Source organism: Enhydra lutris, unplaced genomic scaffold (assembly GCF_002288905.1).
Source record: "Enhydra lutris kenyoni isolate GAN:26980312 unplaced genomic scaffold, ASM228890v2 scaffoldscaffold26, whole genome shotgun sequence".
Classification (NCBI taxonomy): Eukaryota; Metazoa; Chordata; class Mammalia; order Carnivora; family Mustelidae; genus Enhydra; species Enhydra lutris.
In genome coordinates, this window is record NW_019154110.1 from 4,340,294 (window position 1) to 4,363,221 (window position 22,928).

At 57.6% G+C, this 22,928-nt stretch overlaps 1 protein-coding gene across 7 annotated transcripts in view; it reads left to right on the forward strand.

Annotated features, from left to right (window-relative positions):
• LOC111151512 (myosin XVIIIA) overlaps nt 1–21,563 on the forward strand; it is an 82,079-nt gene extending 60,516 nt beyond the window's left edge. For 3 of the 7 annotated variants that reach the window (XM_022509543.1, XM_022509544.1, XM_022509546.1), the window contains 15 exons: nt 51–205; nt 1,946–2,069; nt 2,161–2,361; nt 2,927–3,037; nt 3,536–3,640; nt 3,946–4,092; nt 4,472–4,585; nt 5,915–6,031; nt 6,199–6,282; nt 6,714–6,851; nt 9,155–9,340; nt 9,670–9,809; nt 10,631–10,675; nt 13,924–14,046; nt 21,062–21,563. In XM_022509543.1, the coding sequence (XP_022365251.1) occupies nt 51–205; nt 1,946–2,069; nt 2,161–2,361; nt 2,927–3,037; nt 3,536–3,640; nt 3,946–4,092; nt 4,472–4,585; nt 5,915–6,031; nt 6,199–6,282; nt 6,714–6,851; nt 9,155–9,340; nt 9,670–9,809; nt 10,631–10,675; nt 13,924–14,046; nt 21,062–21,206 (1,935 nt within the window). In that variant the 3' untranslated portion in view covers nt 21,207–21,563. The remainder of the gene's footprint in view (nt 1–50; nt 206–1,945; nt 2,070–2,160; nt 2,362–2,926; nt 3,038–3,535; nt 3,641–3,945; nt 4,093–4,471; nt 4,586–5,914; nt 6,032–6,198; nt 6,283–6,713; nt 6,852–9,154; nt 9,341–9,669; nt 9,810–10,630; nt 10,676–13,923; nt 14,047–21,061) is intronic. The other 4 variants (XM_022509545.1, XM_022509547.1, XM_022509548.1 and 1 more) reach the window with 2 other exon arrangements.
• The last annotated feature ends 1,365 nt before the right edge of the window (nt 21,564–22,928 follow it).

Sequence of the window (22,928 nt, forward strand, 5' to 3'; positions counted from 1 at the left end):
CTTCCGGGCCTCTCCCCGGTTGCTGACCCCGCACCCCGTCCGCACCCTAGCTCGGGGACCTGCAGGCAGACAGCGACGAGAGCCAGCGGGCCCTGCAGCAACTGAAGAAGAAGTGCCAACGGCTGACAGCTGAGCTGCAGGACACCAAGCTGCACCTGGAGGGCCAGCAGGTCCGCAACCACGAGCTGGAGAAGAAGCAGAGGAGGTGGGTGGGTCCCCTGCCCCGGACACACACGAGACTTCCTGGGGGCCTCCCCCTCCAGGGAAGGGAGAAGGAAGGAGGGCCTGAATTTGGCCGCATGGTCCCTTGGCCTAGAATGGAAACAGGCCTCTCTCTGACCTCCGAGGAGCCCTCAGGCCCTGTCCCCACTGAAGGCCTCTTCAGGCCTTGGCTCTCGGACCCGCTCCCTGCAGCGTGTGCCCGTCACCCTACCTGGGCCCAGCAAGGACGAAGCTCCCACCAGGCCCCGTGCAGAAAGCATCTTCGCCCCTCCCTGCCCCTTGCCCCCACCCAGCTCCCCACGTCTCACTCACCTCAGCCACACAGACGCACTCTCCTAATGTTGTTGAACTACCGTGCCACTTCCATCTCATTATGGTAATGACACAAAAGAGGGGGGCAGCCCTCACAGGATCAGATCCAATCTAAATTAATTTCCCCGGCTGGGGATGGGAATGGGACGCCTTTATTAGCTACACCGGGGAACCCACACACCCTAGGAACAGCAGGGGGCCCCAGGGAGTGGGAAGAGTGCCTGGTTGCCCTCTGCAGGGGAGAGCTTCTCAGCAGAGGCCCCGGGTGCCTTCGTGAAGGGACAGCCCCACACCCACGACCCTGGGGGTGAGCGGGGCAGAGCTGAGTCCTTCCTGTGACCCCGAGTTACCCTCAGCTTCCTGGACACTCTGCTGTCCTCCCAACTGGGTCCCGCCAATGGTGAGAGGAGCTGGGAGATCTTATTCCTCCCTCCCAGCACTGTGCCTCTCCGCCTTTACCCCCCCCCATTCACTAGAGGCAGTTCACCCTTAGTGGGACCCCTTCTCCCAAGCACCCCCGCCATGGCAGTGCCAGCCTGGCCTAGTTACCAACTCGTGCACTCCCTGCTGGGCAACTTATTAGGTTTCATTTCAGCTGCCAGGAATTTGCTTACCCTTTTTTTTTTGATGTGGGGTTGGGTTGGGAGGGAGTCTTTCAGTATTTTCGAAGGGAACCTTATTAGCTATTCGGGGAAGGTGTTAAGAGGAATTTCAGCAATTTGCTCCTTATTTAGAGTTACTGGGCGGGGAAATAGGAGGCTGGGAGGTAGAGGAGCCAAGAAAGGGGCCAGCACCTGCAGGCTGGGCATGGTGGGACAGCTGGCTTCCATTGGCAGGGGATGGGGTCCTGGGGGGGACATGGGTACTGCTGGGCCACATGGCCCTGGCCAGGGGCTGGCACTGAGAGGTGGGGGCTGGAGCCAGCTGCCACTCTGGAGTGGCCAAGTGGAACCATGGAAAGTGAGTTAGATGAGGCAATGGCGTCCCTTTCTACGTATCTCTGAGCCCACTCTGCCCTCACCCTGGTCCCACATTCTTTGATCTGTGGAAACAGAAGAAAGTTAAGACAACAACGGAGAGCCTGTCCCCCCTTCCCTGGAGCAGCCTGTCCACTGCTTCCCCAGAAGCAGTCTGTGGGCCCCTCCTCAGCTCACCTAGTATAAGGGCTCTTTAGACCCCCTCAGTGAAATGCTCCCCATCCCAGAGCAGGCGGCCAGCTTGGCCTCGATGGCCTGTGAGCCTGGGTGCCACCGCACCGCTGCCTCCCACTTCTGGGCTGTGTGAGGAGTCCCCCTCTGCTTGTATCCTGTCTGCATCCGTGGCCCTGCTTCCTGGCAGCCTCTGGGTGCTGGAGACCCAGACTCTTCCCTGCCCTGGCAGGGTCACCTTGGCCGTCCCTGCTTCCTCACAGGTTCGACAGCGAGCTCTCGCAGGCTCATGAAGAGGCCCAGCGGGAGAAACTGCAGCGGGAGAAGCTGCAGCGAGAGAAGGACACGCTCCTTGCCGAGGCTTTCAGCCTGAAGCAGCAATTGGAGGTGCGTGGGCCACCCACCGTCCGTCCCCCGTCCCCACTCCCACCCCCAGACAAGAGCTGGTCCCAGGCCAGCATCTTCTCTTTCGTTCCAGGAAAAAGACATGGACATTGCCGGATTCACCCAGAAGGTGGTCTCCCTGGAGGCTGAACTCCAGGACATTTCTTCCCAAGAGTCTAAAGATGAAGCCTCTCTGGCCAAGGTCAAGAAACAGCTCCGGGACCTGGAGGCCAAGGTCAAGGATCAGGAAGAGGAGCTGGATGAGCAGGCGGGGACCATCCAGATGCTGGAGCAGGTGCCGCAGAGTCTGCCCAAGGGGGGCCCCACCATTCCCACAGCTAACCCAGGGGGTAGCTGGGGTGGAGGGGGCAGCGGGGGAGGGCAGGTTCCCACGTGCTGTCAGTCCTTCGTTCCCTTACTCACAAAATGCTGAGGGAGCACCTGATCTTTGCCAGACACAGTGTGAAAATAATTAAGCTTTCGTCCTGCTTTGAATAAATCTTGATTGAGCTTTAGTATCGAGGGGTTCGGGATACCTGGCAGCCAGAAGGCCACATGCCCACCCGGCCTGCCGCTGAGCCACCGTGTCAGTTCAGAGAGCTAGAGCCTGATGGCCAGATGGAAAAGCTGCCCAACTGTCCCCGTGTCTGGCAGCCTGCTCTGGGCCAGCGTCAGACATCTAGTGAGGGGGTTTGGCTTCTCTGGGGAAGCCGGCTGCCCCAGGAGCAAGGTGGGAGCTCAGGGAAGTGCGGGCAGAGAAACTCCCTGCCCCTGAGCCCAGGGAGAGCCATCCTGCAGGGGGCAGGGGGCTGCTCAGAAAGGAACCCGGTCCCTCCCCTCCGCCCCCCAATCACCTCCAGGCCAAGCTACGTCTAGAGATGGAGATGGAGCGGATGAGACAGACCCATTCCAAGGAGGTGGAAAGTCGGGATGAGGAAGTAGAGGAGGCCCGGCAGTCATGTCAGAAGAAGGTAAGGGAGCAGGCACTCAGCGCGTCCAGGACGAACCCTGCCTCCCCCATCACTGCTTTAAAGTAAGGGGCTTTCTGGTTCCCTCCCTGAGCCCCACTATCATCCATTGCCATTCTGGACCTGAGATCCTGGCCTTGGCTGGGATGTGTGCCCTCAGGGACTATGGAGAAAGCTTGGTCCTTTGAGGACGCACGCTCCCTGCTTTCTGGGCACTCAGCAAGGCTGGCCTGGCCTGCCCACTCTGGAATGAAGCCTTCCACTCTGCGTGGGGCTGCGGTGCACGGCCTGCCATCCCTCCTCCCCCTCCCAGGCTGCTTTGAAACCCTGGGAACTTCGAATTCGGGGTCTGACCCCTCTGGGATCTGTTCAGCCTGCCCCACAGTTTTCCCAGTTTCCCCAGTGGTGGGGGGAGGCGGGGGAGGGATCCAGAAGGGAAGGGGCCCGGCTGGCACCGGACACTGAATGGACTGCCGGGCCTCTGTCCCCACGGCCCTCCAGTTGAAGCAAATGGAAGTGCAGCTTGAGGAGGAGTACGAGGATAAGCAGAAGGTGCTGCGAGAGAAGCGGGAACTGGAGAGCAAGCTCGCCACGCTGAGTGACCAGGTGAGTGGAGCCTGCTGGCTGGGCGGGGCCTCAGCCAGGTGACTTTCAGGGATACATAGCTGGGCAGGGGGCGGGAGTCGGGGGCAGGCTCTGTGGAGCCCACTGTCAGCACATGGAGAATGGGGTGGTTACCACGCAGAGCCCACCCTGGCTTCTCTCACCGGCTGGCCTGAGCCCGGCACGTCCTCCACTGTTGCGTTTCGGGGGGGCTCTAGAATAAGGGCAGGGGTGAAGATTGTGCGTGGGGAAGACAGGAAGAGGCTCTGTGGGGGAGGCCAGAGCCCCAGCTCCTGCCATGCGCCCAGGTGAGCCAGAGGGACCTGGAGACCGAGAAGCGGCTCCGGAAGGACCTGAAGCGCACCAAGGCCCTGCTGGCGGACGCCCAGATCATGCTGGACCACCTAAAGAACAACGCCCCCAGCAAGAGGGAGATCGCCCAGCTGAAGAACCAGGTGTCTGGACAGAGAGGGGGTGGTCAGCTCCAAGGGGCAATCGCACGCCTATGATTTTAGTTCTTTCTCTCCCTCCCTTCCCCTGCCAGGGATTCTTGAGTCCTTGAGAAGGAAGGTAATGGGAGGGGGAGAAGCCACTCATAGCTGTAGACTCCTAGGATCTGTGCGTACCAGATAGCATGACCGCCAAGCCCCAGGATGGCGTGGATGTGTCCCCACACCTGCCATCCCTGCCCTGGGAGACACCCGTGCATGCTGGCCCAACAGGCCAGGGCTGGGCTCCTTCTCCCCTGCAAGGCCCCCCCAACCCTGTCCAGCCCTCCTGCCCCTGAGGCCTGGCTGACATCTCTCCCTGGGGTGGGGGTGGCCCTGTGTCCAGCTGGAGGAGTCCGAGTTCACCTGCGCCGCAGCCGTGAAAGCGAGGAAGGCCATGGAGGTGGAGATCGAAGACCTGCACCTGCAGATTGATGACATCGCCAAAGCCAAGACGGCGGTGAGGAGCAGGGGGTGTGGGCCGGGCTGGGGGCGGGGGTGGCTGAGGGAGAGTTGAGTGGGGACAAACGGGGCCCTTCCCCAGTCCGATTCCTTGACGCCAGGGCTTTCTGCAGGGAGAGCGGGCCTCCCCTCCTTTGCCTCTCCCCACTCAGAGCACAGGCCCAGGAGGGGGGTGAGGTGGAAGAGGGAGCCAACAAGGGCCCATCTCCCTGTTTAACCACCTGCCTGTGGGAGCTTGGCCACAGGCCCCGACACCATAAATAAAGGCAGCTAATGTGGCTGAGGGATGTAAACAGGTGCCTGGAGATTAGCCGAAGCACGAAGCACCGATAAGAGGATGGGATGGCTCCGGTTCCCTCCCCTTCCCCTGGCCAGCCCACTGACAAGCCCAAGCGGCAGCTAATTAGAGCTCTTATTTAATGCTTCCCTTTTAATTCCCTACCTCTCCCGCGGCCCATCCATTGGCCAGGAATGCATTACCAGGATACAGGCACCGGTACCTCCTTGGGCAGGGAATGGGGCAGCGGGGAGGCTGGGCTTGGCTCTGGGCTCCACAGACCCCCCCATCTGGTCACCCGTCTGTTGAGGGATGCCATTCTCCCGGGCTTGATTTATCTCTGTAACATTTGTGCTCCTCAGCAGTTTTCAGGTGAGTAATTCAAATTCTTTAATTGTGTTAAAAAAGGCTGTTATAAAATTACCATTTTATTTAAATCCGAGTTAATAAATTTCTTGGCGGAGGCTTCCCCAGCTCCCCACAGCCCGGTAACAAGATGGATGGGGCCGAGAAGGAGCCAACGCAGTCATTTTGGTTTGGAATTACAGGCTAATAGATTCATTCATTTCCTGAAGCTGCTGTTGGCTGTCTGCTTCCCTCCCCCCAGGAGTGGACTAACTGTGGGGCCGGAGGGCCCAGGAGCAGGCCGTCCCAGGGGAGATGAGAATCCAAGCCAAGGGACCCTCACACATTCGAGGGGTCCTTCCCTGAGGCCTGAAGGGGGCAGAGTGCGTGCAGGTTAGAGCACAGACTGCTAGGGCCAGGACGATGGGTCGTTTGTTCTGGGCAGACCTTTTCTGCCTTCTCATTAGCCTTCGAAGAGCTGCCAGGAAGCAGCTGTCATTTAGCCCAGGGTCCGCCTGTGCCGTGAAGACAGCCTTTCCTCTGCTCCCTGAGCGCCCCTGGGTCTGGACCCTGCTCCCCTGGCCAGCCTGGCCACATCGTCACCCCCGTCCCATTGGAGGCCGCGTGGGGAAGTTCAGACTTGCCACCAGGTGCCATTAGGCACTCGAGGCCTGATGCCCTCTGATCGGTCTTGCCTCCGTCCAGCTGGAGGAGCAGCTGAGCCGCCTTCAGCGTGAGAAGAATGAGATCCAGAGCCGGCTGGAGGAGGACCAGGAGGACATGAACGAGCTGATGAAGAAGCACAAGGCGGCCGTGGCTCAGGTGCCCCACCACCCCCCTCCCCACAGACGCCGTCCCCGTGGTCCTCTTCCAAGGGCCCCACACGCTTCTTGTCTTGGGAGTGAGCCCCAGCCCTGTACCTGGCGTGTGGCGAGCTGGGGTTTGTGTTCCCGGGGCAGCCCACATCAATGCTCACTCCTTTTTCCCAGGCCTCACGGGACTTAGCGCAGATGAATGATCTCCAGGCCCAGCTAGAAGAAGCCAACAAGGAGAAGCAGGAGCTGCAGGAGAAGGTGGGGACCAGGGTCTCCCTTGGTAGAAAGAGGGTGCAGGGTGGCTGTATGTGCGGACAAGCCCCCAAGCTCACAGTATAACAGACGCTCCTCCTGCTCATCAGTAATCCACGGAGCAGTGTCTATGCGTGTGGAGGCCTGGGCCGGGAGCCATAACACCGTAGTAGACATTTTGGCTTCAGCTGCCTTACTTCACATTTCTATTCCCTCTCTGGTCCTTGGCTTTTCCCTTTCTCTCCAAAGAGCAAAATCTGTCAGCATTGGGCCAGGTGGGGCATGCCTCTGGCTCAGGGCCCCATCCTTCCCCCTCCCCTGGGCACCCATCCCACCCTCCCTCAGCCTTCTGGTCACCATGGTGATCGTGCCGGGCCCAGACTCTGCGCCCTCCTTCAGGGCTCAGTTCCTGCTTCTCTTCCTGCCCCTGCCCCCAGCTCCAAGCCCTCCAGAGCCAAGTGGAGTTCCTAGAACAATCCATGGTGGACAAGTCCCTGGTGAGCAGGCAGGAAGCTAAGATCCGAGAGCTGGAGACCCGCCTGGAGTTCGAGAGGACCCAAGTGAAGAGGCTGGAGGTGGGTGCACCCCCGTCCTGGCCCGCGGCCCAGAGCAGGGCCGGGCAGCCTCGGCGGCTGGAGCCACGCATGCTCAGCAGCCCTGGGCAGGCCACGGCTGCTCCTCGGAGGCCCCTGCCAGGCTGCCAGGCCAGCTGACGGGGTGGGTGCCTTCCCCCCGCCCACCCGCCCGCCTGCCCCTCCTGCTCTCTGGGCACCACGGAGCCAGCCTGCTTTACATTCTGTTTCCGTGCTTGCTTTCTGCCAACGGACCAGAGCAGCTTAGCTTTTTGTCTTCATATTTTCCTCCACCATGAGCTCCCCCCACCGGTCCCCTCACTCGCTCTCCGCTCTCCGGCAGGGTCATAAATATGCAGTGGATGGCGCCACTTCTGTGAGGGCTGAAGTCTGTTCTCTCATCTCACCGCGCGCACGCTCTCTCTCCCTTCCCGTTTTTATTGCCTTTTTCCCTCAGTTCTTCCCACCCTTCCTGTCTCTGCTTTTTCTCCTCTCTCTTTGCTTGTCTCCATGTCTGCCTCCTGCTTTCCCGTCCCTTTGTATGTCTTCTCACCCACTCCGCGCTCCTTCCTTTCTCCCTGTCCCCTCCGTCCCCTCCCTCTGCTCCTCATTCTTGCCTTTGACCCTTCTCCCGTTCCTGCTCGCCCCTCTTCTGCTCTGTCTCGCTCTTCCTTTCACGGGCAATCTCTGTGCTCCACATGCAGTCCTCTCGCTTCCAGGCCCCTGAAACCAGCCCGCCCAGCCCCGCCCTCTCCGGTAGAGCAGGTAGGAAGCACGAGGCAGGCAGAATTGTCTCCAGTGAACGCTTCTTTCGCCCTGTTTTTAAGTTCTCCTCCCACTCGAGCTTGTACGCGTGTCTAAGCACCGGCAGTTCTCCGTGAGAACTGTGTTCATGGGTGTGCGTGCTGAGGAGCATCTCTGCCTCCTCCCCAGCAGCCCCTGGGGCCGCTGAGCAGGCACGAGGGTAGGGATGGGAAGAGGCGACCATGGGGCTGGCAGCGGGCATTGAGAGGACACTCGTCCCCTTGACGTGGGAAGAGAATACGGCAGAACCTCTCAAGACAAAGACCCAGTCCTCAGGAGAGCCAGGGAGAGTTGGGAGGCTTAGTCATGTTCCTGTTCTGCCCACCACAACCCAGAATGATCGGTAATCTATATTTCCATCCCCATTTTGCATGCAGGAAGGGGTAAGGAGTTTGCCTTTGGTCACAGAGCTGTCGAGGGGCTGAAGAAGCCATTGGTCTGGTGGCTCTGGGGCAGATCTGTGCACTTGTCTCCTTTTCTTTTGGGCCTCAGACCCTTTCCTCAGCCCTGTCTCTGTATCCCTTCTGCCCAGAAAGGCAGTATTGTCCCTGAGACACACAGGATTTAAATACAAATGGCCCTTAGAGATGGCATAGTCTAGTGCCATTATCTTAGCGACACAGAGGCTGGGGGGCCCCGAGGTAGAGATCCCACAGCCAGTTGGTGGTCAAACCCAAAGCAGGTCCTACCCTTACATCCTACCCCAGCCTCTAGGTCATTTTTTTGCCTACGGCCTGGTAAGGAAAAATGTATTCCATGTTTCTGGAGGAAGAGGGATAGCTGTGTGCTTAGAATCTGATGACTCTTTAGTCTCCTAATCCAGGAACTCTCAGCGAACCATTTACCTCCAAGCAAGAGATCTAGCTTCCAGAGCTGCTGGGTTCAGGGTCTCTGAGGGAAGTGGGGCTGACGGTGGAGGCCCCACACTTGGTGTCAGGATGGGTAGGCCCAGGCTCTAGCCAGGGCACTGCTCCAGCCATGGGAGTAACAATGATGGTGATGGTGACGGTGATGGCACCTTTCATCGTCCCAGTCACCTTCACATACCTGACCTTATTCAGTCTTTAAAAGACCCTGAGGGATGGGCTCCTGAGTGGCTCAGTCGGTTAAGCATCTGCCTTTGTCTCAGGTCATGTTCCTGGGGTCCTGGGATCGGGCCCTGTGTGGGGCTCCCTGCTCAGCAGGGAGTATGCTTCTCTCTCTCTTTCTCTCTTCCCCCCTCTGTCCCTCCCCCCACTGCTTGTTTTCTCTCTCTCTCAAATGAATAAATAAAACCTTTAAAAAAAAAAAAAAAGGCCCTGAGGAAGTAGGTGTTATTCTCCCATTTTACAGAAAGGCAAAGGAAGCCTCTTCAGAGGGCTTTAGTTCCTGCCCACCTACCGGTGAGTGGTGGTGCCAGAGCCGGACTCCAGTCCTCTGGACTCTGGAGCTCAGAGCCAGAGCCACTAGCTGATGTGTCCCGGCCTAGCTGATGGGCCTGTCTTCCCCGCCTCCCTGTCCAGAGCCTGGCCAGCCGGCTCAAGGAGAACATGGAGAAGCTGACGGAGGAGCGTGACCAGCGCACTGCCGCTGAGAACCGGGAGAAGGAGCAGAACAAGAGGCTCCAGCGGCAGCTCCGGGACACCAAGGAGGAGATGGGCGAGCTCTCCAGGAAGGAGGCTGAGGCAAGCCGCAAGAAGCATGAACTGGTAATGCACCGCCCCCCCACAGGGCCCTGAGCACAAGGCTGGCTGAGTGGCTGTATGCACACACATCCCCCCGGGCGGGTGGGGGTGGGCCATAAAGAAACCGCGGAGTTGAGATCATTGGGAGGAGGAGGAACATGTCAAGGAGACAGTCCAGGAAGTCCCAAAGGCAGGCTAGGGAGCCAAGGGTGGGGTACCCCAGTGTCCGTCGGGCGAACCCAGTCCACGGAGCTCATGCCTAGCTAGGAGAGACTTAAAGCGGGCTTTTTCTGGAGCACCTGGATGAGAGACTAGCCCTCCCGGTGAACTGGATTGCCCACTCTGCCTCTTAGGAGATGGATCTAGAGAGCCTAGAGGCGGCTAACCAGAGCCTGCAGGCCGATCTAAAACTGGCATTCAAGCGCATTGGGGACCTACAGGCCGCCATCGAAGATGAGATGGAGAGCGACGAGAATGAGGAACTCATCACCAGGTGAGGGGGCCTCTGTGGCAGCAGCGGCCCGCCCCAAGGCCCTCTGACCACCTCTGGATCAGGCCACAAGGTAGAACAGCTGCCACCTCTGTCTCCCTACCACTGAGTCACCAGCCCACCTTCCCCGCATCGCCAGACCCCAGCACGGACCCCATCCTGTAGTGACCAAAGGCAGGACGGTTGCCACCTGGGTGAGACATCCGCCCTCTTCCCCACCCCCCACCCCGTGCTCCCTCCCCGGGCCTCCCTGGAACCTGGCTCTCGTTCTCTGCCTGTCCTCGATGAGTTATTCCCCCGTTTAGCTGCATTTCCGATGGTGCCTGCCCCACTCTGGGGAGAGCAGAGATTTAAGGCCTGTGGTGCCTTGTTACCGTGCCAGAGATTTTCTCTCATAAAACCCACCCAGGGAATGGTTCAGGAGAGAGAGAGAGAGAGAGATTTGTAGTCAGGCTGACGAAGAAGCACAAGGCAGGTAGAACCAGCTCTGCAGGGTGGGGGTCGGGCCCTGGAGAAGCTCCCAAGGCTGCCTTTGGGCAGAACCCCGGCCCCCAGACCTGCCCCCTTCCCTGGTGAGCGCTGGTGTCCCGTCCTGCAGGCAGAGGGAGCCTGCTCCTTTCCACAGCAGGAGAACGGTGCCCCAAGGCAACCCAGACCTCCTTCTGAGGACAGCAAGTGAGCACTGTCACTCACCCCGCCCCCCAACTGGTCTCCACCAGTCAGAGGCATCTCTTGCTGAAGAAAAAGGGGTCATCAGTGGAGAGGTCCACCTTGGTTAGCTCCCTTGTAATCTCCCTTGCCCACCATTTTCTTTCTGTTTCCAGTTTGCAGGACATGGTGACAAAGTATCAGAAAAGAAAGAATAAACCGTGAGGACTGGAGCGCACGCGCTCTCTGCCTCTCCCGTGGTGTCTAACTGCCCCTAACAATGGCTCCCCACCCAGGGCCCCTGCTGCATGCCGCACGTGGACACAGCCTCTCACACCTCCTCCAAGCTGGCCTCACGCTAACACTGCTGACTCTGTCCTGAGGCGAGGCAAGGCGAGGCGAGGGGCCAGGCCCTGCGTTGGGGGTAGAGGACAGGCCACGAGGCGAACTCCCCCAGGAAGGTTTACAGCCTGGATGGGCAGGATGGGGGGCTCCCACAGAAAAGAGCGTTCAGCCTCAGTCTGCCTTCCTGAGCTCCGGCCTTCTCCTTCAGAAAGCAGGTGTAGCTGCCTCCCCGGCCTATTTCACTGAGGGAAAATCTGATTGGGCTGGACCGGTCCACACCCTGGGGCTCCTTTGGAGCCTGTGCCACCCCCCAAAAAAGTGGGTAGGTTTCATTTTGGAAGGGCCCACCACCTCCCTGTGGCAGACAAGGGTACGAGGTGTGGGGCGACGTCTAGCAGCTTCTTATTTGGAGAAGGCATCCAGCCAGCTCCTCACGGGCTGCTTTCCCCACGGCAGGAGAAGGGAACCCAGCCAGATGTGTTCACCTTGCTCCCTGCAGGCACCTCAGGCAGAGGAGGGCTCCCCCACCCCCAGGCGTTTGCGATGGTGCTTCCGGTCAGGTGATGGGGACCCCAGGAGATCCGCCCTCACCCTCCGATTCCTGCTTTCTGAGTGGTAGCGGGATGGTGGGAGCAGACAAGCGGGCCTTGAGGCCGATCAAAGTGATCCTCTGTCAAGTTCATCAGGGCTGTTTGTTCGGAGGTGGTTTTTTTTTGTTTTTTTTTACCGTGGCATTGGCTTTCCTCCCCTGACTCTCTCTTGCCTGGCAGGCCTCCTCCCCTGGCCGGGATGTGCTGGCGGCGGCGCCCAGGAGTCCGTGAGCGCTAATGATAAATGTAATAGTGTGTAACAGTGATAGAGGGCCGCTGGAGCCCGGTTGTCACACACAATTAATATCCCCCGCCATCCTGTCTCCGTTTGTTTGTTCCCCCGCGATTTGGCTCCCAGTTAACTAATAGCACATGAGCCTGGACATAAATTGTATTTGACTCAGGGTTTAATTCCGACCATTTAAAATTTCAACTGCCCCCTGAGCCCGCCTGCCCCTGGAGTTTGTTCACGGGCCTGATTATTTAAGGAAAAGAGCCTAAACATCATCTATAGGCTTGACACTAAAGGGAAGGCGAGGGCAGGCCGGAAGGCGTCTCCACCCATTCGCTGCTCTGAAGGGAAGGAGGAGAATTTGTATTCTGGGTTCACGGCTGCCTGTCCCCTGTGTGTTCCAGTCCTGCCATCCTTGGGCTGGAGGAGCTTCGAGGGCTGATAAAATGCGCATTTAAGATGATCTTCTAAACCATTGCCAGGCAGGGGCACACGCGCGAGCATGCGTGTGCGCTTACGCACACACGTACATACCCGGTGTGCACTCACGCAGGCGCACTGGGGCGTGCAGTCCTCGCCACGGTCCCACTGCTGGCCGAGGTGGTGTGGCTCAGTGCTCAGCCGCTCTGGGCCCCAGCGCCAAGTTATCGAGCGAGCGAGTAAAGCGGGCAGAAAAATAATGTTTCGATTTACTTAGAGATACAGTTGTTATTGCCATAACCTTAATGAAAGCAGTAAACAGTGCAGTATTAAGGGAGATTTATACAGAAACACTTTTAACATGTAGACATAGATTTTGCGATGCACACAGAACCTCCTTTCTAAAGGCAATCAATATGGTTATGAACGGTGGTGATAAATTATGGGTTCTGAAGCCGGAGAAGGAGGTTTTTTTGCGTGGGTGTATAAATCAGGTGGTGCTGGTGTTCCGTGGGGCCTGTGCACCATAGTAAATCTGCTGGGCTCGGACAGGCACGGGGCTTGCATTAGTGGTTTCAGGGCTGTCTGCTAAACTCCTGTTTACCCGGGGTATCAGCCAGCCTCATCTTTGTTATAATTCTGTTTTTGATGGAAGCCCATAAAATATGCCTCTTTGTTCCCCTCCCAATGGGTCATGCTCTCTCACAGTCTCCAGAATAGAGTCTGGCAGTTTCCTCTGTGTGTTTGTGTGTGTGTGTGTGAGAGAGAGAGAGACAGAGAACACACTTGTGTGCACAAACACGCACGCGTGCCTGTGTGGCTGTTTATTCAAGAACATAATTCAGGAATGGGGCTGCTCCTGTTGACACAGATGAAAGGAAATTTATATCAAGGAGAAATGCTTAGCATCTCCATAGCAGGGGAATGTGGGAGCAGACATTTTGCAGAATTCTAGAACATTCTCAGAAGCCGTCCTAAGCCCCCGCTGCTTTGTAAAGGAGTTGCCGTGACTCCAGCCTCCGATTCTCATTCCTTTGGGCTTTTCTGCCAGTAGAGAGGGCTCAGGCTGGCTTGGCGAGATGCACAACTGGGAATCGAGAGCAGGAGGCTGCCTGAGGGAGGGAAGAGGAGACTTGGATAAACAGACCCATTGTCTGGGACTTTCTGAGGGCTCAGGTAGATCTCCAGGACACAGTTTGAATCCCAGAGCTGTTGCTAGCACCTCGGGAAATGGCGGATGCCCCCTCCTCATCCTAGTCTGTTTCCTAAAGGTCAGGGACCTCACAGGGTGGGTCTGAGATCTGGCCCTTCCCACTCAGGTGCGTCACCATCAGCCGAGCTGGGAGATGTCCAGTTCAAGCTAACCTGAAGGCATAATGATGCCTTTCTCTTCCCCACCCGTGGCCTGCAATCTGGCTCTCACGGTGAAGGCATGGGAAATGGCCGCAGCTATGGCCACATTTCTGGGAGTGGGCAGACAAGAAACAGAATAGACCTCAGTGAGTAGCTACAGGGCCTCGGACTCATCTTTTTAACCAGTGGCCGTTTAGCTGGAACTCATAAATGGACAGTTTCCCTGTCATCCTCACTGGAAGTGTTTGGCTCAATAGCAGTCTGTCTCCACAAGTAGAATGGGAGGTCCTCCATGCTCCTCAGGGTCCTCTTGGTGGCTGTCCTGAGTGTGGCCTGCTGAGCGGGGCAGGGTCCTCGTGAATGGGGCGCCCCATCTAACCTCCCCGTTCTGCTCCCTGACTCACTGACGTGCATGCCATCCTGCCCCCCTACCCCGGGCCGACCCACGGCCCCATCAGCGCTCCCCACTGGGCCGCGGCTTAGCCCTTCCTCCCCGGTCTCTCCTACCTTTCTGCTCCTCATCCCACAGCGAGGGGGACTCAGATGTGGACTCGGAGCTGGAGGACCGCGTCGACGGTGTCAAGTCATGGTTGTCGAAAAACAAGGGGCCTTCCAAGGCAGCTTCTGATGATGGCAGCTTGAAGAGTTCCAGGTGAATACATGGCCTTGAGCTGGGAGGGAAAAGCCACCTCCTAAGCCAAGGATAAAGGAGCAGTGCCTCGGTCCCGGAGGGGCCAGGCCTCTGGTACCGGCCTCTCTTGCCCAGCACATGTACACGGGGCTCAGGGTCTGTGCACCCTTGTGTTTCCTAGGTAACGGTTTCCTACCAGGCTCAGACCTTTGGTTTGCTGTAGGTTTGACTTCATCCCCATTTATTCATTCAACAAATAGTGGTTGAACCACCAGAAAGTTTGGGCCCCAGGATCAAGATGGGAATGGGGCATAAGGAGTGTCTGGACCCCATGACCCTCAACAGGACTGTCTCAGGCCAGCTCTGGATCTCTGAAATCTTAACAGGACTAGCAGCAGAAAAGGCACCAGTTCCCCTGACTTGCTTATCACAGCCACATTTCTCTTCCTGTCCCCTTCTCTCCTTCCTCTGATCTTTTCACCATGTCCCCTCCCCACCTCGCCCCCGTGCTTCCTGCTCACACACATCCACTGGAGGAACGCTTTCCCTTCCTGTCCAGCCAAGTCAGTCTTCTGATCACACAGAGAGCTCCCCCTGGAATCCAGCTCCCCAGTCCCCATCCCTCACTTCCCGGCCAGCATGGCAGCATGAAGGGTAATCCTCTGTCCCCTGTGCCAGTGCCTCCTGCTGGCTCCCCTGCCTCACAGTTTCTCCCCAACTCAGAGCCATCCTGATCCCCACCCCCCTCCCAGAGTCAGCAGGCAGGCTGGGTTGACAAGTAATCCCGCCCCCCTCCTCCCACTCCCCTGAGGCCCCTTCCCAAGTCCAGCCCCTCACTACCAGCACCCAGCAGGCCCCCTCTAATTGGTTTAATTTATTCAGCCAAACAACATTTCGTTGTGGCAGATAATGCCGCCTTCCCCGCCCCACTGCCGTTCACCACTGCGCGGCACAAGGCTCCAGGTAGTTGACAATGAAATAAATTGAACTAAACGTTTTAGAGGGGGAAAAGTGATGAAATAGAACAATGGTCTAATTTACATGACATTCTCCATGAAGCTATTTTCACTGACGCAAATTATTTTGCTTCATTTCCTCCAATGCTCTCACTGGCACTTTGCTGGGGTGCTGCTGGTGGCTCCCTTTGCCTCCTGTCTCCTCCCTCCCCCTGTGTCTTTATTCTCTGGGTTTCATGCAGTCTCCTCTCCCTCTCTCTCTTTCTCTCTCTCCCTCTCTTATTCCATCTGTGCTGCTTCTAATCCACTGCTGGTTCTCTCTTCCCGGCCTCACCTCCCTCCCCTAGAACGGCCCTCAACACCTCTGGCAAAGAGGGCAAGGGGGTGGAGGAGAGGCCGGCCTCGGCACTGAGCTCCCTGAGCTACCGGAAGCGGCTCATCCTGAAGGACTCCATCGCGGGCACCGGGGATGAGGACTCGCTCTTCAGCACCCTGAGCGAGCAGGCGGCCTCCCCGGAGAGGCCGCCCCGGAAGACCCGCATGGGCCCCAGGGAGGAGCCAGACGAGTGCGGCTCCATCGTCTCCGAAGCCCTGAGCCGCCCAGGCCGGGGGCTGGAGAAGCGGTGGGGCTCAGACTTTGACCGGGCCTCCACAGTCTCTGCTCCCACCAGCCGGGCCTCCTCGGCCACACGGCGTGGCTCCGGTGAGGATGGGGCCCGCTCGTCCATGAGCTTCTCGCTCTCGGGCTCCCCCATCTCCCGGCGCAGCACCTCCCGGCTGGATACCCTGTCCAGGACCCTCAGTCCTTCCTTGAGCCGCGCCTCGGGCCGGGGCCAGGACAGCCCGGATTCCCGCCTGTCTTTGGGCCAGAGCTGCCTGGATGCATGGGACGACGGAGCTAGTGTGGCCTTGAGCGAGGCCCACTCCCAGTATAGCCATCCATCGCTGGCCCGCAGTCTTTCGGTGCCACCACGGCCTCGTGTCTCAGCCTCGGCCACGGATGAGCCCCTTGGCGCTGGCATCCGCCCCATCAGCCGGCACTCCTACCTGGACCCCGACCTGGAGGCTGCCATCAACGAGGTCTTAAGCTTCAAACCCGGCCCATTCCAGAGGAGCAGCCTGGAGCCCGACTCGGAGGAGGATGACCGGAAGAGCATCCAAAGCGTCCGCAGCGCCCAGCTGGACCTCCCAGCGCGGGCGGCTGGCATCCGCCGCTCGGCCTCCGCTGCTGACGTCTCCCACTCCCGCAGCAGCCACAAGGGCCGGAGCCGGAGACGCAGCAGCTCCCGCTCCAGCTCCAGCTCCGAGGACTCCTCGGAGCCCAGACGGCGGAAGAAGGGGCGCTCGCGCAAGGGCAAGAAGAAATCCAGATCGAGGAGAAAGAGAACGGAGACCGAGTCGGAGTCCTCGTTCAGCTCCAGCGGCTCTACGGTGTCAGGCCACAGCCGCTCGAGCGTGAAGAAGGGCCCTGCTGCTGAAGACGAGGAGGCTGCGGGCCGGCAGTCCCGGCAGTCTCGGAAGGAGGAGAAGAAGCGCAAGAAGGAGGTGGACAGCCTGATGATGCGGTACCTGTACCGGCCCGAGAGCGACTAGCGCAGCAGTAGGTGGCAGCTGGCGTGGGGCATGGAGTGTGCCACTCGGTGTGAACTAACATGCCCCCACCTCGCCTGCCCGCACAGAGGCCTCTGCTTTGCTCCCGTTGGGCACGCCTGGCCTCAGGGAGCCTTCTGGCTCCCACCTTGGAGAGTAGGGCTGGTTAGTCTTCCTAAGCCCCGTGCCCCCCAGACTGATCCTGCAGAGGACAGTCACTCACATTTATTAAGTCCCTGCTGAGGGCCAGGGCCCCCCCCCCAGATACTCACCACACTGTTTGCACCTAATCCTCGTGCTAACTCCATAACCAAGGCCGGATGAGCCCCACTTTACAGGAGAGAAAACCGAGGCTCGAGGAAGTGAAGTCACTTGCCACAGTCACAGGTCACACAGCTGGGAAGTGATGTTGCTGGGATCTGAATGGAGGCTACTCAATTTGCCCTTGACCGCTCCTCCACACGGCCCGGGGCAGAGCACGGGGATGACAGGTTTGGTGCGCGTGCCTGGCAGCACTGATGCCCCAACAGGCTGGTCTCGGGAAAGGGCTCTCACTTCCCTCCTGGGGGTGAGTTGGTGCACTAGTGGCCATCATCTATTTTGAGGCCTTCTGGCTCGGCTTTCCCCTGCCCTGCAAAGCCACCTTCCTCCCTGGCACACATCTCAAGCCTCAGAGTGCAAGGCTCCCCAGGGCCTCAGCCCCCACAGTACCACACCCTACATCACACCCTGAGGTGCCTGACTCCCTCCCCAGCCCTCCCACCTGAAGCCCACACATGGGCGGCACCTCCTCTCAGAGCATCTTAAAAAGTAATAGTGAATAGAAATTAGCAGCTGCTGACTGACAGACCCCTCCTGGCTCTCCTGCCTCCCCCAGCCTTCTCTCTGTGGGGAGGGAGATCAGCAGTTAGGCCCTTTATGCCCACACCCCTGTCTCAGAAGAAAGGAGCAAAGACTGACTCACTGGAATCCCATTGTTGCCAGTTTCCCTGGTGGGTGGTGACATTTGGATCACCCTGGTTATGTGAAGCTGTTTTCAGCATGGTACCTCCCAGGGCAAGCTTGCTGCTTCCCAGGAGATGTGACCCCAGAGTGCCGCCCCCTGGAGCATGGCCCCTGCATGAACTAACACACCTGTCGCATGCCTGTGGGCCTCTCGTGCCATGGGCACCTGGGCAGGTACACTGATTGGGCAGAATCCTCTCCAAAGGGATCAGTTAACGTTTTAAGAAATGGACAGGTAGGAGTGAATGTTATCTGCAGCGATGTGGAGATGGGTGATGGGATGGGATTAGGGGGATGGTGCAGAGAGGGTAGAATTTAAACCCAGACCAGGCTCATGGCCGTCTCAGACTCAGACCCTGAGCTGCTCTGAAACCAAGTCCCTGGGCTCAGCACGGGCTCTGTCGCTTCCCCATGTGGCTGATGATTGCAGGGTGCTCTGGGAAGAGCAGGGAGCATCTGGGTTGCACTAGGGAGCTATTGTCAGAAAAGACAGGAGTCCCGATATCAAGTCTACTGCCTCATCCTTCCCCTTGGCAGCCCTGCCGAGTGCCCTCCTCCCCCAGCACAGGAAGGCCAGGCCCTTCTGGGTACCGCACCAGAGAGGGAGAGGGAGAGAGGCGCAGGCCTAGCTGGGCCATCGTACACCGCCCAGCATCAGACCCAATGCTCTCAGCCTAACATCACCCTTGATCCTATGACCAGCAAGAACAACAACAAAAAAGCCTGTTTCTTGCCCCAGCCACCTGCACAGTTCTCTTGTCCACCAGAAAAGCAGGAGTAGTCCCGAAACCCTACACACCACCACCCAAGAGGATTGGATTCACAGCGGGGAGAGTGGGCCCCAAGCCAGAAGCTAGCCAGCCAATACTGAGCCAGCCAGAGAAGGGCCGGGGAAAGGAGGGCCTGGCTGGGCTCAGTGCGCACTGGCTTTGGGTAGTTAAACTGCCAAGCATGGGGGCCAGGAGCAGAGCAGTGGCTTAGCTTCCCATCTGGCAACAGGGACCAGCGAGAACTCCGAAGGCGAGCTCATCCATAGCAAAGGCAAGGGGAGGGGGCTGCCACCCTGGGCTCACCCAGCAGAAATTAGCTCATATACCAAATTGTTTGTGACAGCATTGTGCAGGAGACGCTGGCTTGTGGGGAGGAAAGCTTTTTGAACAATTTGGTTAAAATGTTCACATTGCCAGCCCTGACTCTTGCCCTGGGGAGGGGGCAAGGCGCTGGCTGTTGACTCTACAGCTGTGGCTCCAGAGGCCACAAAGGAGCCTGGCTTGTAGCACACCTGGCTACCTAGGTTCGGAGCAGGGCAGAGGAGCATGGCATTGGCTCCCCTCTCCGGCTACCTCTGCCGCTTGCCCAGCACTCGGATGGAGCCGTGTCAGAACCTGGCTGTCATTTATCCAAGCCTCTGTCTGCTTGGCAATCACAGGAATGTGGGAGTGGGGGCCTCAGCCCAACTCAGGAGAGGTGCGAGAATGGAAAAGACTCAGATTGGCCCTACCCGGCAATGCCCCGTCGGCATCTGGGTCACAGTGCTGGCATCTGCCTAGCCCCCTGTCCCCCCCCCCACCCCCGCAAAATAACCCTACTGTTTTTCCACAAAGTCCTTTGCCCAACAGCAGACCTTCGCACTTGGGTGCCCAGAAATTCTGTCCAAAAATTGAAAATAAAACCAGGCTCCCACTAATTTAGAATTCAAACAACCCAAAAGCTAAAATAACCCCAATTTTTTCTATGTTGCACAGTCATCATTGAGCTTTATAATTTTGTCCCTGAGACACCCTAGAGTCCTTAAGTGCCTTTGGCCCATCAAAGTAAGACTCATTTACGTTCAGTCTAGTTTGTATGAAATGTGTTTTGTGCTATTCTGATTCCTTTAAAAATGGTAATACATTCATGAGAAATATAACTATTAACCAGACTGCCCCATTCCTGAACCATTCTGCATAATTGAACATGTATTCTATCAGGCTCTTCCTTCTCCCCAGGGAGACACAGAGAGAGAGAGAGAGAGAGAGAGAGAGAGAGGCCTATCTTTACATACTTCCTGGGCTATCACCCAGGAGGGCAGGGAACATTCAGGTTTGGTTGTGTTTTCTCTTTAGGTCACCCCATCTAGCAGCAGGGTGGAGTCAGCAAAAGGCTTTGAGATCTAAGAGTCCAAGTTCAAATTTCCATACTGGCTATGTGACCTTGAGCCAGAACCTTCCTCTCTTTGAACCAGCTTCCTGGTGACATTTCATAGGGTTATCGTGAAGAGTAAGATGGGTGTCCAGAGTGCCCGGGACAGTGTCACACACAGGAAGTACTCCATAGCCAAACCCTTTCCTCCCAACACAGTTGGAAAAGCTAAGAATGTGGGTCTTTCTTGCAGAACGCTGTTTCCTCCTCTTTCGGCTTGGGGATGGAAGAACTTCCAAGGGGCCAGTAAACAAGGTCCCCCATCAGATTCTTAAAGCAGAGTTGGGGGCAGAGGGATCACGGAATTCCTGTTTATCCTAGGGAAAGCTCTCTAGGATCGGGAGGCAGAGCTGTGTCCCTGGAAGCGCACTGGGCAGGGACTCTGGGTACAGGACCCTGGGGAGGGCGGGCGGGGGGAGAGGGGACACAGTCTGGGCTGCATTTTGTTCAGTGTTGAAATTACAGTGCACTTAAACCAGTGAAGGCAGCGGAGGTGGGAGGGGCAAGGGCAGGCGGTTCTAAGGCTTTGGGAAAAAAGGAAAAAAGATAACTAGAGCAAGAGGTTTCTGTCCTTGCTCAATGCCATGAGCCTGCCCCATCCAGGGGATAATTATCCTTCCCATCCTGGTGAGAGGAAGCTGGAGGCCTGATGAAAACTCTGTAGGATTGGGTTATGGTACCAAGAAAGGGATGACTATGCCACCATGAAGCAGAATTCTAGCCAGTCCCTACATCCTGAGCCTCCTTCCCTTGCGGTGAGTAGATGATGCCACGGTCAAGGGCAGAAATGCTCACAGGCCTTAGGAAAACAATGAAGAGAAAGGATTAAGGTCTGGGAGTATCCAGTGGGGAAAGACCCTCCCTCTCAGGAGGAATCATGGTTAGGGGTGAGGTTACCGACCGGCAGTCTCCAAGTCAGTGTGGTCCATGGACCAGTCCATGGACAGTTTTCTGGGGAAGAACTGAAAATGCAGAATTCCTTGGTTCCACCCAAAAGCTAACAAATCACAATTTCTCAGGGGGGAGGACACAGGAGTCTGTTGCCGATTTTTAGGTTGAGACCTACAGCTCTACGGCATTGCTTTCCAGGGAATTTCAGAGGTTTTTGGAATCAAGACAATGCTCTCCTTTCTGTCACTACTCTGCGTATCTTCCAGGGAAGTGAGGGATTGGAGTCACCTCTCAATTTGTGGCTTTTGAGGAATGCTGTGATGGGGTGTGGGAGCTTCCCCAGACCCAGAGGCTTTGGTGCTGAAGGTTTAAGGGCATCGTTCCACCATGACCTTGCTCCTCTCTCCCCGCAGCCCTACCAGCTACTGGAAGTCCCTTGCCCCTGACCGGTCAGATGATGAGCACGACCCTTTGGACAGCACCTCCAGGCCACGATACTCCCATAACTATCTGAGTGACAGCGACACAGAGGCCAGACCGACAGAGACCAACGCATAGCCCAGGGGAGTGGTCTGTACCTCTCGCACCCCCCGGGCCTCTGCTGCCACGGCGCCTTTCCCAGGAAGTGGCAGGGCACAGGTCTCCCCCACCAGACTGCTGATCCGCATGGGAAACACCCGCCCCCCCCAGGTCTGGGGGGCTTTCCACGCTGCGGGTGTCTGACATCTCCACATGGAAGAGGTGGGGGGGTGGGCAGGGCAGAGAGGAGTTCCTGAAAACAGAACTTTTTGCTCCTTCTGCCTCCAAAATGCCACACTCTGTGGGCAGTGGCAGGTGGCTTTGGCACTGCATGGAGCCAGCAAGCTGACCTCCATCTCCGCCCCCTGCTCAGGGACGATGGACACATTGCCTGCTGGGACACTCTAGGTTGCTGGATCCACAGGGAGGAGTCGGGGGCAGGAACAGCCATTCCTCCCTACTGCCCCCCCTCCCCACAGCCCCCAGCTTGGGGTGAGGGCTTTCTCTTCTCAGTGCCTGCTGTCTTTTTACTTTTAATTTAAATACCCAACCTCTCCATCACAGCTGCATCCCTGAGAGTGGGAGGGGGCCATGATGGCAGCTGGAGTTTTCGGGAATGACTAGGGGAATCTCATCTCCATCTTCGCTTCTCCGAGAGCGGTCCTTTCTCTGTGCAGCTGGAGAGACCGGTGAACGGAGCAGGAGCCGGATTCTTCTGTCAGCCTGGGGAGGGGCTCTCAGGTGCTTCTGGGTATGGGTTGAGCCAGCCTGCACAGACGGGTGCCTCGGTACCATCCGGCACTTTCAGGCCCCACCCCCTCTGTCTCATCAGTGTGTTAAGTGCAATGACCTATTTAAGACTAAACCCATTCCACCCACACCAGGTCGGGGCCTATCCAAGCGTTGCTTCCCTGCCGCTCTGTCATAGTTCCCTGGACCATAGGCCCAGCTAGAGAGGGAAGGCCGCGGGTAGAGGGCTCGTGATCAGAAAAACTGAAGATGGGGGTTTGGGTCAGTAGTGATGTGTATTAGACACAAGCCTCCACCCGTGTCCTAAGCCGGAGTCATTTTTCTTCTTCCAGTTGTCTTGTCCCCACACACTTACCCTAGACATGACCACATGTGGCCCGACAGCCCCATCCCCCACCCTAAAGGTCATCCCACCAATGCCACCAGACTTGGGGGCCCGAGGGCAGTGCCTGGTGTCGCTCCCATCCGCTGTCCCCCACACCCCCTCTCCTGCAATTGGTTTGTACTCATTGGGCTGTGCTCTCTCTTCCCTGTTTACCTGATGTATGGAAATAAATGTCCTTTTCCTCCTGGCTCTGCCAATTTTCCTGCCTGTTCCTTCAGGCTCAGGTAAAGTCCTGGGTGGTCCCTGGGGAACAGAGTCAGGATTCTGGTGGGGACTGGGGGAAGCGCCCGGGTTGCTGGTCTATGCCCACACCAGACCAGTACCACTCAGAGCTTTTTGGAAGGTCATTTGGGGCAGGCAAAGCTAGTAGGATGAGAAGGTTGGTCCAGAAAGACAAACACCGCCTTTTAAGAGCCTGCAAACTGTAATCAGGTGAGCCATCCTTGCCGCATCCTCTCCTAGTCTCCACTCAGAAATGTTGAGGTCTCTCTGGTTATTAAATCTCACCAATTACAGAAGACTTTTTGTTTGTTTGAGGGATGCAAGTCCTTCTTACTAGAAAAAAGTTTTAGGTTTAATTTTAGTCATTCCAAATAAGACTTTCTGACCAAACATGGCAGAACTCC